This window comes from Calidris pugnax, unplaced genomic scaffold (assembly GCF_001431845.1).
Source record: "Calidris pugnax isolate Ruff unplaced genomic scaffold, ASM143184v1 scaffold39, whole genome shotgun sequence".
Classification (NCBI taxonomy): Eukaryota; Metazoa; Chordata; class Aves; order Charadriiformes; family Scolopacidae; genus Calidris; species Calidris pugnax.
Window position 1 is genome coordinate 8,216,250 of NW_015090828.1, and position 12,113 is coordinate 8,228,362.

The 12,113-nt window shown below is 39.9% G+C and overlaps 1 protein-coding gene across 1 annotated transcript; it reads left to right on the forward strand.

Moving 5' to 3' along the window:
- Positions 1-202: 202 nt before the first annotated feature.
- On the forward strand, positions 203-11,829 carry STOX1 (storkhead box 1). Its single transcript, XM_014940350.1, has 7 exons — positions 203-217; positions 2,596-2,790; positions 3,199-3,205; positions 3,605-3,826; positions 5,745-6,062; positions 8,215-10,522; positions 11,632-11,829. Exons 1-7 carry the CDS (start codon positions 203-205, stop codon positions 11,669-11,671), a joined length of 3,105 nt encoding a protein of 1,034 aa, XP_014795836.1. The 3' UTR covers positions 11,672-11,829.
- Positions 11,830-12,113: the final 284 nt, after the last annotated feature.

The window sequence follows — 12,113 nt, forward strand, 5'->3', positions numbered from 1 at the left end:
TTTGCTTGTTGGCTATTTTGCCAGCTGTTGCGGGTGAAAGACAGATCTCTCAAGACAATTTGCTGGCCAGCCTTCAAGCAAGCAGAAGTGCTATTTTCCTTTAAACAGTCTATTGGAAGCTGCATTCTTGCTCATGTGTTTGGTCAGTACCTTTGGAGCTTGAAACCTGCTCTCAAGATGTTCTTGGCGCATTTAAGTGGACATGTCAGTGGCCTTGGTAAGTGTCAGAGGGGTTGATCTCTCTGAAGATCAGAGATACATGTTTCAATGGCAAAAACTTTCCCACTGTGCTTGTCTTAAGTAAAACTGTACCACAGTTGGTGTCTGCTGTGTAACTTGCTCTTATCTGGGGGCTTGAACCAAGATTGCAGGAGAGAGCTCTTGCCTTTCTTCTTGAATACTGCTTTATTTTCAACATACCTGCCTGCGTTTGTTTTCTTTTTTATTGCTGACGAAAGAAAAGCTGGCTGTGGGTTGCCATTAGCCCTAAGATTAGAGTAGGAATTCCATGGCTCTTGGCTAGGAACCTGAGAAAGCATTTATAGGTTATATTTTTAAAAGTTTGTAACACTTGCAGTTAGGACTAGACTTTTGGGTTGCTGGCAAGGTAGAAAAAGTGGTTGTGGTTTTTGGTTTTTCTTTTCTTTTCCTTCCCCAAATTGCACAGCATCATTCTTTGTAAAAAACAGCAATTGAGTCCAAATGGAGGATGCTGTTTGCCTAATTGTCCAGATTTGGGAGTGTCTGTTCTTGCAGGAATCCATAGATATGCTTGTAGCTGCTTCTTTAATGTGAACTGAGAAGTGTCAGTGACCTTAACTGACACTTCATTGTTTTCTTTCTGTCTTTGAGTTGTACAAAATAATCAAACAGAAAGATACTCTTTGCTGTTCCTGAGGGCTTTTTTTTCAGTAACAGACTAAACATGTTTCCATGTGCTGTGTCTTCTCTATCTCAACAGATGTAAGCAGAATCCTATAAGGGAGTTTATTCTCAATTTGCAATTGTTTTCTTTGGTTATGGAATGAATTTACTGTTTACCTTTTATTGCTAATAGATTGTTTACTCAAACTTTTAAGCAGCAAATTGAATGCTATTGTAATAAAAGGCCTCCCTGTTCATTTTCCCAGAACTAGCATAATTTTACCCATATAAAACTTGTATGTAATTTTTCTTAGAACCAGAGATGCAAAAATTCTGCAGTTGTTAAAGAACTCCGTGAAAAATGGTAAAGTTCACGTTATGGAGATGGAACAAAAAATCACTTTGTGCTAGTCAAGAATACCCAGAGGCTTTTCTCTGCACTGAGTTTTGGTATCTGATGCTCATATTACAGATGACTTCCCCACATTGAGACTGATATGTGCTCCAAAAGGGTATTCTTGGGTTTCAGGTGTCCAGGTAATGAGCAGAGTTTGAATAGACAGGTAAACCAAACTGAAGGATAATAATACAGGAGTACTGGCAAGCTGCCTAGATTGGCATTGGTAAATGTGATTCTGTAAGAGCTACAGAGCGTGGAATGGGAACCGCGCTGTATTTAAATGATCAAAAGGATTAGCCTGAGTTCCTTGACTGCTGACAGGCACCTTGCACATAGGCATAAACAAGTACTTTGTAAAAACTATGAAGAAACCAGGAAGATGATTCTCATCAGATTATTTAGGGAAGATTCTCTCTTAGATTCTCATCAGAAGAGTAGGGAAGGGGGCAGAGGGTTCTGCAGTCTTTTTTGAGCTGTAAAGGGACAGATAGCAAAGAGCTTTAATGAAGCATAGCATTTTGGGGGTTTTATATCAGGCCTATGAGACAAATCTTGCACAAATCATTAGGACTGCTCCCTGGGCAAATCTAAGGGATGCAACTTTTATGTATTTCCATCAAACTTGAGCGAACATCTCAAGTGTGACCACAATAGCTATGTAGCTATGGAAAGTAAATCAACAAAGTTTTTCATAAGAAATTGATAGACACTTGTAGGGTGCTGCCTGGGCCTTTTCCCACATTGTTTGTCCATGTTGCCAATGATCTAATTCTTGCTTTCACTATTTCAGACTTTATTTCAAGTCAGAAGTGAATATCTAATATTCATGTCACTAGCATGTGTGTACTCTGCCACTATTGATCTGCAACAATGATTTTAAATAGACTTGTGTCTGAACATGAGTTTAGTGTCTTCCCTGAATGGACAAATGGGATTTGAGGCTGTGAAACAGATGCAGGAAATGATAACAAGATAATAATAATAATAAAGATAATGAATACATTTTGATTACACTTGGTATTCTACTCCTTAGCAGTTTGGTGCTCTGCAGAAACAAATGGCAAAAGTGGCAGCAGCCTGGTGCGTGCACTTACAGCAGAGACTCCAGGCAGAAAACTATTCACTAGAGTTATTACTGAACACTAATGGCCTCTTCCCAAACAAAAAGAAAGCTTCCAATGGTTTCTGCACCCGCAGGCAATGATAACAAGATAATAATTATAATAATAATAAAGATAATGAATACATTTTTGCAGGAAATGATAACAAGATAATAATAATAATAAAGATAATGAATACATTTTGATTACACTTGGTGTTCTACTCCTTAGCAGTTTGGTGCTCTGCAGAAACAAATGGCAAAAGTGGCAGCAGCCTGGTGCGTGCACTTACAGCAGAGACTCCAGGCAGAAAACTATTCACTAGAGTTATTACTGAACACCAATGGCCTCTTCCCAAACAAAAAGAAAGCTTCCAATGGTTTCTGCACCTGCGAGGAGTTTCCTAGCAACATCACTGAGGAAACTGTATGCCAGGACTTTTTTTCTGAGTGCTTTTTGTTGGACATAGCAGCAGTTGTAAAACAAAGGTCAAGAGCAATTTAAGCTCTTAAAAGCACTGTTGCTTAATTCAGCTACCCAGAGAAATGCTTGTATTGCAGTTTTTTGCCTAAAGGATAAATATCGGGTTACAGGGTCATCCAACAGATACTCCAACTGAAGTTTAGTTATATGTAAATATCACTTAAACTATGATGGCACTTCTTACTTGTGAGAAAATTACTGTTAGCATTTAACTAACTTTCTGTGCAACACAGAAGAGAGAAGCACAGAACACCCATAGTGGGAACAGACCATCAGTCTAATTAAAAAAAAAACCAACTTTTTATTTTCTCTGAGAAGGTGTATGGGGTTATTGTCTTACTGTGTGCACAGGCCTCAGGTGAGTCCCTGCTTTGTGCTTTGTCATTGGTTTTCATCAACATTTATTTCAGGTTTTCCTCCCTCAAAAGATTTTGTACTTGGTAAAGGTCAACATTCAATAATCTCTTAGCTATTTAGAGAAATGCAGGTTCTGCATGGTTTCATATGTAAACAGTCATCTAAAAAGTCATCAGACATAATTCTCTCTCTCAGCTCCCTGTTCATTAAGCTAAATGATGGTTTCAGATGTAATTTAATACCAAACAAACATGCTTAAACTTCTGCTTCCTTCATTACAAAGGCACTGGAAAAATGCTAGAGCCATTTTCACTTCTCTGAAAAATATTTTCAAGTAATTTGCCAAAGAAAATCAGCTGAGGATAAGGTGCAAGAAATTTTCAGTGAAAATCTGTTACAGCTAATAGGAAAAATGAAACACTATTCCATTCAAACAATTTTCCCCCCTCCCCTTCTTTCTGGACTTCAGGTGCTGTGACCCCTGTTCTCATGAATCCTCTCTCGCAGCCACACTCCGTGTCTCTGTCAGAAGGAATATGCCGTACCATATCAGACATGAATGCACATCGTGTGATGGTCACACAGGAAACTTTAATGGAGCAATTAGTGAAAAATTATCCAGGTAATGTGCTCATTTCTCTCTCTTCTTTTAAAAATGACTGTATCATCAAGTTGAGGTTCTGATATTGGGCAAGTGATCAGTGAATGTTTACAAGCAAAGCTGGCAATATGAAAAAATATAAATTAACAGGCATCCAGTATGAATACATGAATGTGCATATTATCCTCATCAATCTGTGAATGTCACTAACATTGTTTTGAATGTAATCCATTTTACAGATTTTAATAAATATTCTTTGAGTATAAAAGAGGGCACTGAGTAAGTGACATGTTGAGAGTATGCCCTTTCTAGAGGGTAGGAAAGGATAGATGAGGTATTTAGGTGCCAGATACAGAACAGAACAAAATAGACTGTGTCTCAGATCACAAAGACTGAGTCCTCCTTTAAGAGGCAGGAATGTAGCCGAGTTTGATGGCAAAGGGACTCGGTAGGAATCTACATCTGGTGTTTACTATCAAAGAACACGACAGATCTTAAATTCAGATTAATTGGTCAAATTCCAGCCCTTTCCTTCCTGAAAGCAAATTACTTACACTAAAAGAGCTTTATTCCTTCTCTTCTGACGGGGTAGCAGCCACTTCCCTTAAATGCTGCGTTTTCTTTGGCATAGGAAAAATGTTCAGTTTTCCTTAAATCTGCAATATTGAAGTGTGTATGTGTGCGTGTGAGACTTTGTAAAGGCTCATGATGGCCCTCTGCAGGAGGTTGCTTGGTTTGATACTGAGCTTTCTCTTCTGAGCCTTCATAATATGATAGCCCTGCAAACGTTACAGGTTGATCTGGTCGGCATTTTCACCAGTGTGAAAATTGTTAATGCAACCCCATAAACTGGCCCAGAACCCTGCCAAGAATGTGATGTAGTCCAGATGTGCACTGAGACAACCATAAAGTAGCATTTTCAAGACAGCCAGAAGCAGCACTCTCAAAGTCTGTAGGGAGAGAGAGTATTTCTTGCTATGTTTTCACCTTGCTGGAAGTTTTCATTCTCGCGGACAGGAGATCAGCAGAAACCTGGGGCAATAGATCAGATGTCACTAGACCAATGACTCTGGGACTCTGACACCTGAAGGGAAACTGGCAACTGAGACCAGTGTCAGTGAGGCAAACTTTGGTAGCAATTGTTGTCTGACAAAATTATACCAGAAGCTTCAGAGAGACTGATAAAAGCCACTGTTAAATAACCTGCCATGAGGGAAATGTTTTGAACAGCCCACTGTACCTGGCAGCAGATCTCTCTCATGAGTATCACAACCTGACAGACACAGAAAGAACATCCTGGCTTATTCGAAGGAGAACTTCCTAAACTCCATCACAGCAGAGCTGCAGTGACAATCAGAAATGCAGCTGGCCTTTACCTTCTTCCTCAGGGTGACCTTGCCTCATGAGTGAGGAATGGCTGTCGCAGAGATAGAATCTGTATGATTTGTAGGACACCGGCAGGATTGCAGCTACCAGAGCCCTCTGGGTGGATGATGTTTCCGTGCTGCCCTCACCTGGCTGGCCCTGACTCAGAGCTGCAGCCAGAGCGAGGCCAAGATTTGGGGTGGCTGCAGAGGGGCTGTCCCTCTTGTGCAAAGGATCCCAGGGTCTGTGAGTGGGGGACAGTCAGATGCAAGCACAATTGCTGGCTCTGGAAGCTCAGCAGATTCGTGATGTACTAGAAAAAAAACAAAAACCACCAACTTTGCCTTTTGTCTGGTGATACTGGACAGTTTCACGTTCAAAATCAGTATGTGCTACTCAAACTTCAGTTCCCAGGTCAGTTTCAAAATTCTTTTGGAATCCTATGAACTAAATGCATTGGATATTTCATGTTCAGTTGCCTACAGATCAGTTGTATGTAAATAATTTTTTTTGCCAGCCCCCATTTTATTTGAAAACTTATTTCTCATTTGAAATATATGCATCTTTGTTGCAGGCATTGTCGTTCCCTCCTACGGTATCTTACATAATATCCTTGGCACTCTAATTAAAGAAAGGAAAATCTATCATACAGGAGAAGGATATTTCATTGTCACTCCCAACACATACTTTAACACAAATGACGCCACAGTTTTTGTCCCCCCTTCCTTCTGGACTTCAGGTGCTGTGACCCCTGTTCTCATGAATCCTCTCTCGCAGCCACACTCCGTGTCTCTGTCAGAAGGAATATGCCGTACCATATCAGACATGAATGCACATCGTGTGATGGTCACACAGGAAACTTTAATGGAGCAATTAGTGAAAAATTATCCAGGTAATGTGCTCATTTCTCTCTCTTCTTTTAAAAATGACTCTATCATCAAGTTGAGGTTCTGATATTGGGCAAGTGATCAGTGAATGTTTACAAGCAAAGCTGGCAATATGAAAAAATATAAATTAACAGGCCTCCAGTAGAATACATGAATGTGCATACTATCCTCATCAATCTATGAATGTCACTAACATTGTTTTGAATGTAATATCCAGTATGAATACATGAATGTGCATATTATCCTCATCAATCTGTGAATGTCACTAACATTGTTTTGAATGTAATCCATTTTACAGATTTTAATAAATATTCTTTGAGTATAAAAGAGGGCACTGAGTAAGTGACATGTTGAGAGTATGCCCTTTCTAGAGGGTAGGAAAGGATAGATGAGGTATTTAGGTGCCAGATACAGAACAGAACAAAATAGACTGTGTCTCAGATCACAAAGACTGAGTCCTCCTTTAAGAGGCAGGAACATAGCTGAGTTTGATGGCAAAGGGACTCAGTAGGAATCTACATCTGGTGTTTGCTATCAAAGAACACGACAGACCTCAAATTCAGATTAATTGGTCAAATTCCAACCCTTTCCTTCCTGAAAGCAAATTACACTAAAAGAGCTTTATTCCTTCTCTTCTGTAGCCGAGTTTGATGGCAAAGGGACTCGGTAGGAATCTACATCTGGTGTTTACTATCAAAGAACACGACAGATCTTAAATTCAGATTAATTGGTCAAATTCCAGCCCTTTCCTTCCTGAAAGCAAATTACTTACACTAAAAGAGCTTTATTCCTTCTCTTCTGACAGGGTAGCAGCCACTTCCCTTAAATGCTGTGTTTTCTTTGGCGTAGGAAAAATGTTCAGTTTTCCTTAAATCTGCAATATTGAAGTGTGTATGTGTGTGCATGAGACTTTGTAAAGGCTCATGATGGCCCTCTGCAGGAGGTTGCTTGGTTTGATACTGAGCTTTCTCTTCTGAGCCTTCATAATATGATAGCCCTGCAAACGTTACAGGTTGATCTGGTCGGCATTTTCACCAGTGTGAAAATTGTTAATGCAACCCCATAAACTGGCCCAGAACCCTGCCAAGAATGTCATGTAGTCCAGATGTGCACTGAGACAACCATAAAGTAGCATTTTCAAGACAGCCAGAAGCAGCACTCTCAAAGTCTGTAGGGAGAGAGAGTATTTCTTGCTATGTTTTCACCTTGCTGGAAGTTTTCATTCTCGCGGACAGGAGATCAGCAGAAACCTGGGGCAATAGATCAGATGTCACTAGACCAATGACTCTGGGACTCTGACACCTGAAGGGAAACTGGCAACTGAGACCAGTGTCAGTGAGGCAAACTTTGGTAGCAATTGTTGTCTGACAAAATTATACCAGAAGCTTCAGAGAGACTGATAAAAGCCACTGTTAAATAACCTGCCATGAGGGAAATGTTTTGAACAGCCCACTGTACCTGGCAGCAGATCTCTCTCATGAGTATCACAACCTGACAGACACAGAAAGAACATCCTGGCTTATTCGAAGGAGAACTTCCTAAACTCCATCACAGCAGAGCTGCAGTGACAATCAGAAATGCAGCTGGCCTTTACCTTCTTCCTCAGGGTGACCTTGCCTCATGAGTGAGGAATGGCTGTCGCAGAGATAGAATCTGTATGATTTGTAGGACACCGGCAGGATTGCAGCTACCAGAGCCCTCTGGGTGGATGATGTTTCCGTGCTGCCCTCACCTGGCTGGCCCTGACTCAGAGCTGCAGCCAGAGCGAGGCCAAGATTTGGGGTGGCTGCAGAGGGGCTGTCCCTCTTGTGCAAAGGATCCCAGGGTCTGTGAGTGGGGGACAGTCAGATGCAAGCACAATTGCTGGCTCTGGAAGCTCAGCAGATTCGTGATGTACTAGAAAAAAAACAAAAACCACCAACTTTGCCTTTTGTCTGGTGATACTGGACAGTTTCACGTTCAAAATCAGTATGTGCTACTCAAACTTCAGTTCCCAGGTCAGTTTCAAAATTCTTTTGGAATCCTATGAACTAAATGCATTGGATATTTCATGTTCAGTTGCCTACAGATCAGTTGTATGTAAATAATTTTTTTTGCCAGCCCCCATTTTATTTGAAAACTTATTTCTCATTTGAAATATATGCATCTTTGTTGCAGGCATTGTCGTTCCCTCCTACGGTATCTTACATAATATCCTTGGCACTCTAATTAAAGAAAGGAAAATCTATCATACAGGAGAAGGATATTTCATTGTCACTCCCAACACATACTTTAACACAAATGACGCCACAGAAGACAACAGAATGGTCCCGCTGGAGGGCAGTTGTTGCTGTTCATCTCCTTCCATCACTTACCTGGTAAACATTGAGTGCTGTGCAGGCCTAGTGAAAGAAAACACACCAAGGGTATCCCATTACAGACCCTGCCGTTGTTTCCCTGACCAGCATATGCTCTGTGATCAAAGCCATGGGCGGCTAATGGACCATGAACCTAATGGAAGAGGTAAGGAAGGCTGCAGTGAATTGAAGCCTTCAATTCGAACTCAAGGGATCTCCACATCTGCCGAAAACCATTCCTGGGACACCACCAAATCCCTGACATCTGCAAAAGGGAAACTGAAAAGTAAAAGGTTTGGCCTTGGCCTTTTCTGGAGAAGTGCTTCTAAAAAAGAAAAACCTAAGAAGGAGTACTCCACTTTTTCAGCCCAGTTTCCTCCTAAGGAGTGGCCTGTCAGGGATGAAGATGACTTAGATAATATTCCACGTGATGTTGAACATGAAATCATCAAGCGTATTAACCCAACTCTTACAGTTGATAATTTGATTAAACACACGCTATTAATGCAAAAGTTTGAAGAGCAAAAGAAATATATCAGTAAGGGCACCTCGGCTGAAGTGTCAACAGTCAGGCAAAACCATCTTTCAAAGGACTGTGTTCAAAAGACACAAAGTAAAACAGCAAAACACTCCAGGAAAACCAAATCAAACAAAGAGAAGCAGATCAGCAGAAGTAACAGGAAATCTCACGTACATGAACTAATATCCCAAAACGCAAAACTGGAAGAGAATCCTTCACTACCTACCAGAAACCAACAGCCATCTGATGTAGCAGCGGGATCCCATGTCATATATAAAAAACAAATTAAGAACCCTTTTCAGGGTCTGTCATGGAGACGCAACTTTTATGTGAAAGGGTACAAAGGTACTATCAACAGTCAGCTGAAGTCCAGGACTCAAAAACAAGAAAGGGCTTTACAAAGGCCACAGTCCTTGGACTCATCAAAAACCTGTGAACATGGAACTGAACAGCTGGCTGCTGAAACGCAGGCTGGCAAAGCTAAGCAAAACAAACTCCTCCATGCTAATAGGTCTTCTCTCCAACTAAAGAAAGGTAGTTTAAGTGAAAACTTTAGTTATCCACATGGCAGTACGTTGCAAATAGATAATAAATACAAATACTTTCTGGAGAGTAGTATTTCTGAAGAAAACATCTACAGAAGACCAATCAAAAAAAATCCTGGGGATATTCAAAAATCCCCTCTCTCCCACACTGGAGAGAATGGTGTGTGCAAAGAAGATGCAAAATTTTCATTACATATGAAAGATGAGTATCACAGGTGTAAAGCTGACACTGTATGTGAGTTATTAGATCAAACAGCAAATGAATTTCAAAATGTCCATCTTTCAAATTATACAGCCAACGTTAATCTAGTAACAAAAATTGGTGTGAAATACAGACCAAAGACTGATAAAAAGAGTGAAGTTATATTTAAATATGACTGTGCCAGCCATCCTGGATCAATGAAGCTGGAAAGTGAAGGATTTACTGAGAACTGCCATCTTCTGTACCAAAAAACCCATGATGGTGACACCTGTAGCTCACTACATCTTGATGACAGTTTTGAAGATAGTGAACCACCTCACCTGCATCCTGGCCATGCTTTTTCAGAGACAAGAGACCAGAGTAAAGCTGTGCAGGAGCTGGAGAAGCCTATGCCCCTAAAAAACTGTAAGGTTAATACTTATTCTTCCCCATACAACACAACTCTAAATAAACCTGACTCTTCAGAGTGTGGATATAAGGAAAGTGCTAGTTTTGCAGAATCAACAGATGGCTCAAAAGAGCATCAAAAAACAGATTTCACAGAAGCAAGATGTTTGTGCAGTCAGGTTATTCTGATAGGTTGTAGAAAGGAAGAAGAAACTGGCCTTACTGAATGTGTGAAGGCTTCAGCTGTAGCAGGTTTCTGCCACGCTAATGAGGCTGACTCAGATGCTGACACTTTGCAGAACTTCACCTGTGAGACGGGTGAAATACTGGGATGCTGTGCTTCAGGCTCACAGAACAAATCAAAGAGAAACCCTCTGGGTAAAAAAGATCTGGTTTTTAACAACACATGTACTGTAGTATTGGAAGGGACAGAAAACCGCAGCATTACAGGAGACAGTGGAATCGACTCCCCAAGGTAAGAAACACTTGTAACTATGTTAGATGTTTTATCTTCAAATTAACAATCAGGTTTAGGCAGAAATGTTGCTGTAAATTATAAGCCCCACTCCTCAACAACAAAATTCTTATTATCTTTAAAAACTTCAGTGTTATGTCCCAGAAATACTCAAACAGTATACTTCTAGCATGTCTTTTTACATGAACATTCCCTCTAAATCAGCTATACAGATGCCACTGTTTACATTTTGCATTTGTTTTCATGAGGCAAGAAAATAGTATGAGCTCTGCCTTGCAGACAGAGATGGCCAACTGCAGAAATGTTAAGAAATATGGTGTTTGATAAACTCAGTGTTATACATGGTGATTGATAAACTCCTGTTAGCAGGCAGGTTCAGCTTGTGTTGATCTTGCTATATGACATTAAGGAGATTGTTATAGTTTCTCGACTTGTAGATGAAGAATAAACAGAGCTTTATAGAGGTGTTAAATCAAAACTTGAAGTAGAAAATACCATCTGACTTGCTTACAATAGACAGGAGAATTGCTTGTGCTAGAAGGTTCTCCTTACTTTCATAGGGTAGATTTTGCGTGTAACAGTACTTGAAAATTCCCTTAATGGAAAACAAATTGGTATGAAAAAATTTTTTACACAGTTGCATGTGGAGAAGACCTACAAAACTGTTAACTAAATTGGCAAGAACATAAGTTCAAGTGTTGTTAGAGGAAAATCATAACCATTTTTTTATAGCATCATGTATTCTTAAAATCTTAAACGACTGATATTTAACTATAATTAAACCACTTGAGTTCTCATTAGATAAGTACTGTCACCTTGAGAAGCCAGTATCTGAAGGAACAAATCACACACTGCAGTTTTTAAGGAAATTCTGAGGATTTCCTTTTTTTTTCCCCCTGTAAGCCGCTTTTGGCTGTGCATTCTTACAAGCACATTTCTAGTGTGTTACTTGGACATGAACACTTGAAATCTGTGGACGCTATTTAGCAAAATCTATTTCAAAGGGTCATTTTGATTGTATTCATGCCATCTGTGTGTACCAGAAAGTAAGCCAAATAAGTTTATTTTTAGAATATGAAGTCTGATGTCTAATAATTCCGTTATTTTAGGTGGACTGAAAAGAAGATGAAGCTTCCTGCCAAATTCTGAAAGCACAAATACTAATGCAAAGAGGAAGACAAAGTGGAATGACAATTACAACAAAATTCCTTGCTTCAGCTAACTCTGGTCATGAATATGATTGTTTTTTTTTAAATGAGCTTTGTAAACTTCCCTTTGTAACAACATAACCATACTGTAAATGCGATCAGTCACATCTGTAAGGCTGTCTCCAAATCAAAGCTGTTAGATAAAACTTTTGACCATAGCATTTGGAGAGCTGATGGGTATTTCTGTTGCTCTCATCTTTAATTAGTTTTTGCATTCCTGTGATAATAAAAATGGATATACTTTGTTCAGATCACACCGTTAACCTGGAAAGGGTGTATGTTGCTCTAACAGGAACTATATCAGTTGGACGGGACTGTTTTACACTACAATTCTTGAAAGTGTTTTATACCTCCGTGCTCCATCTCTTCTGTCAGAAAACAGC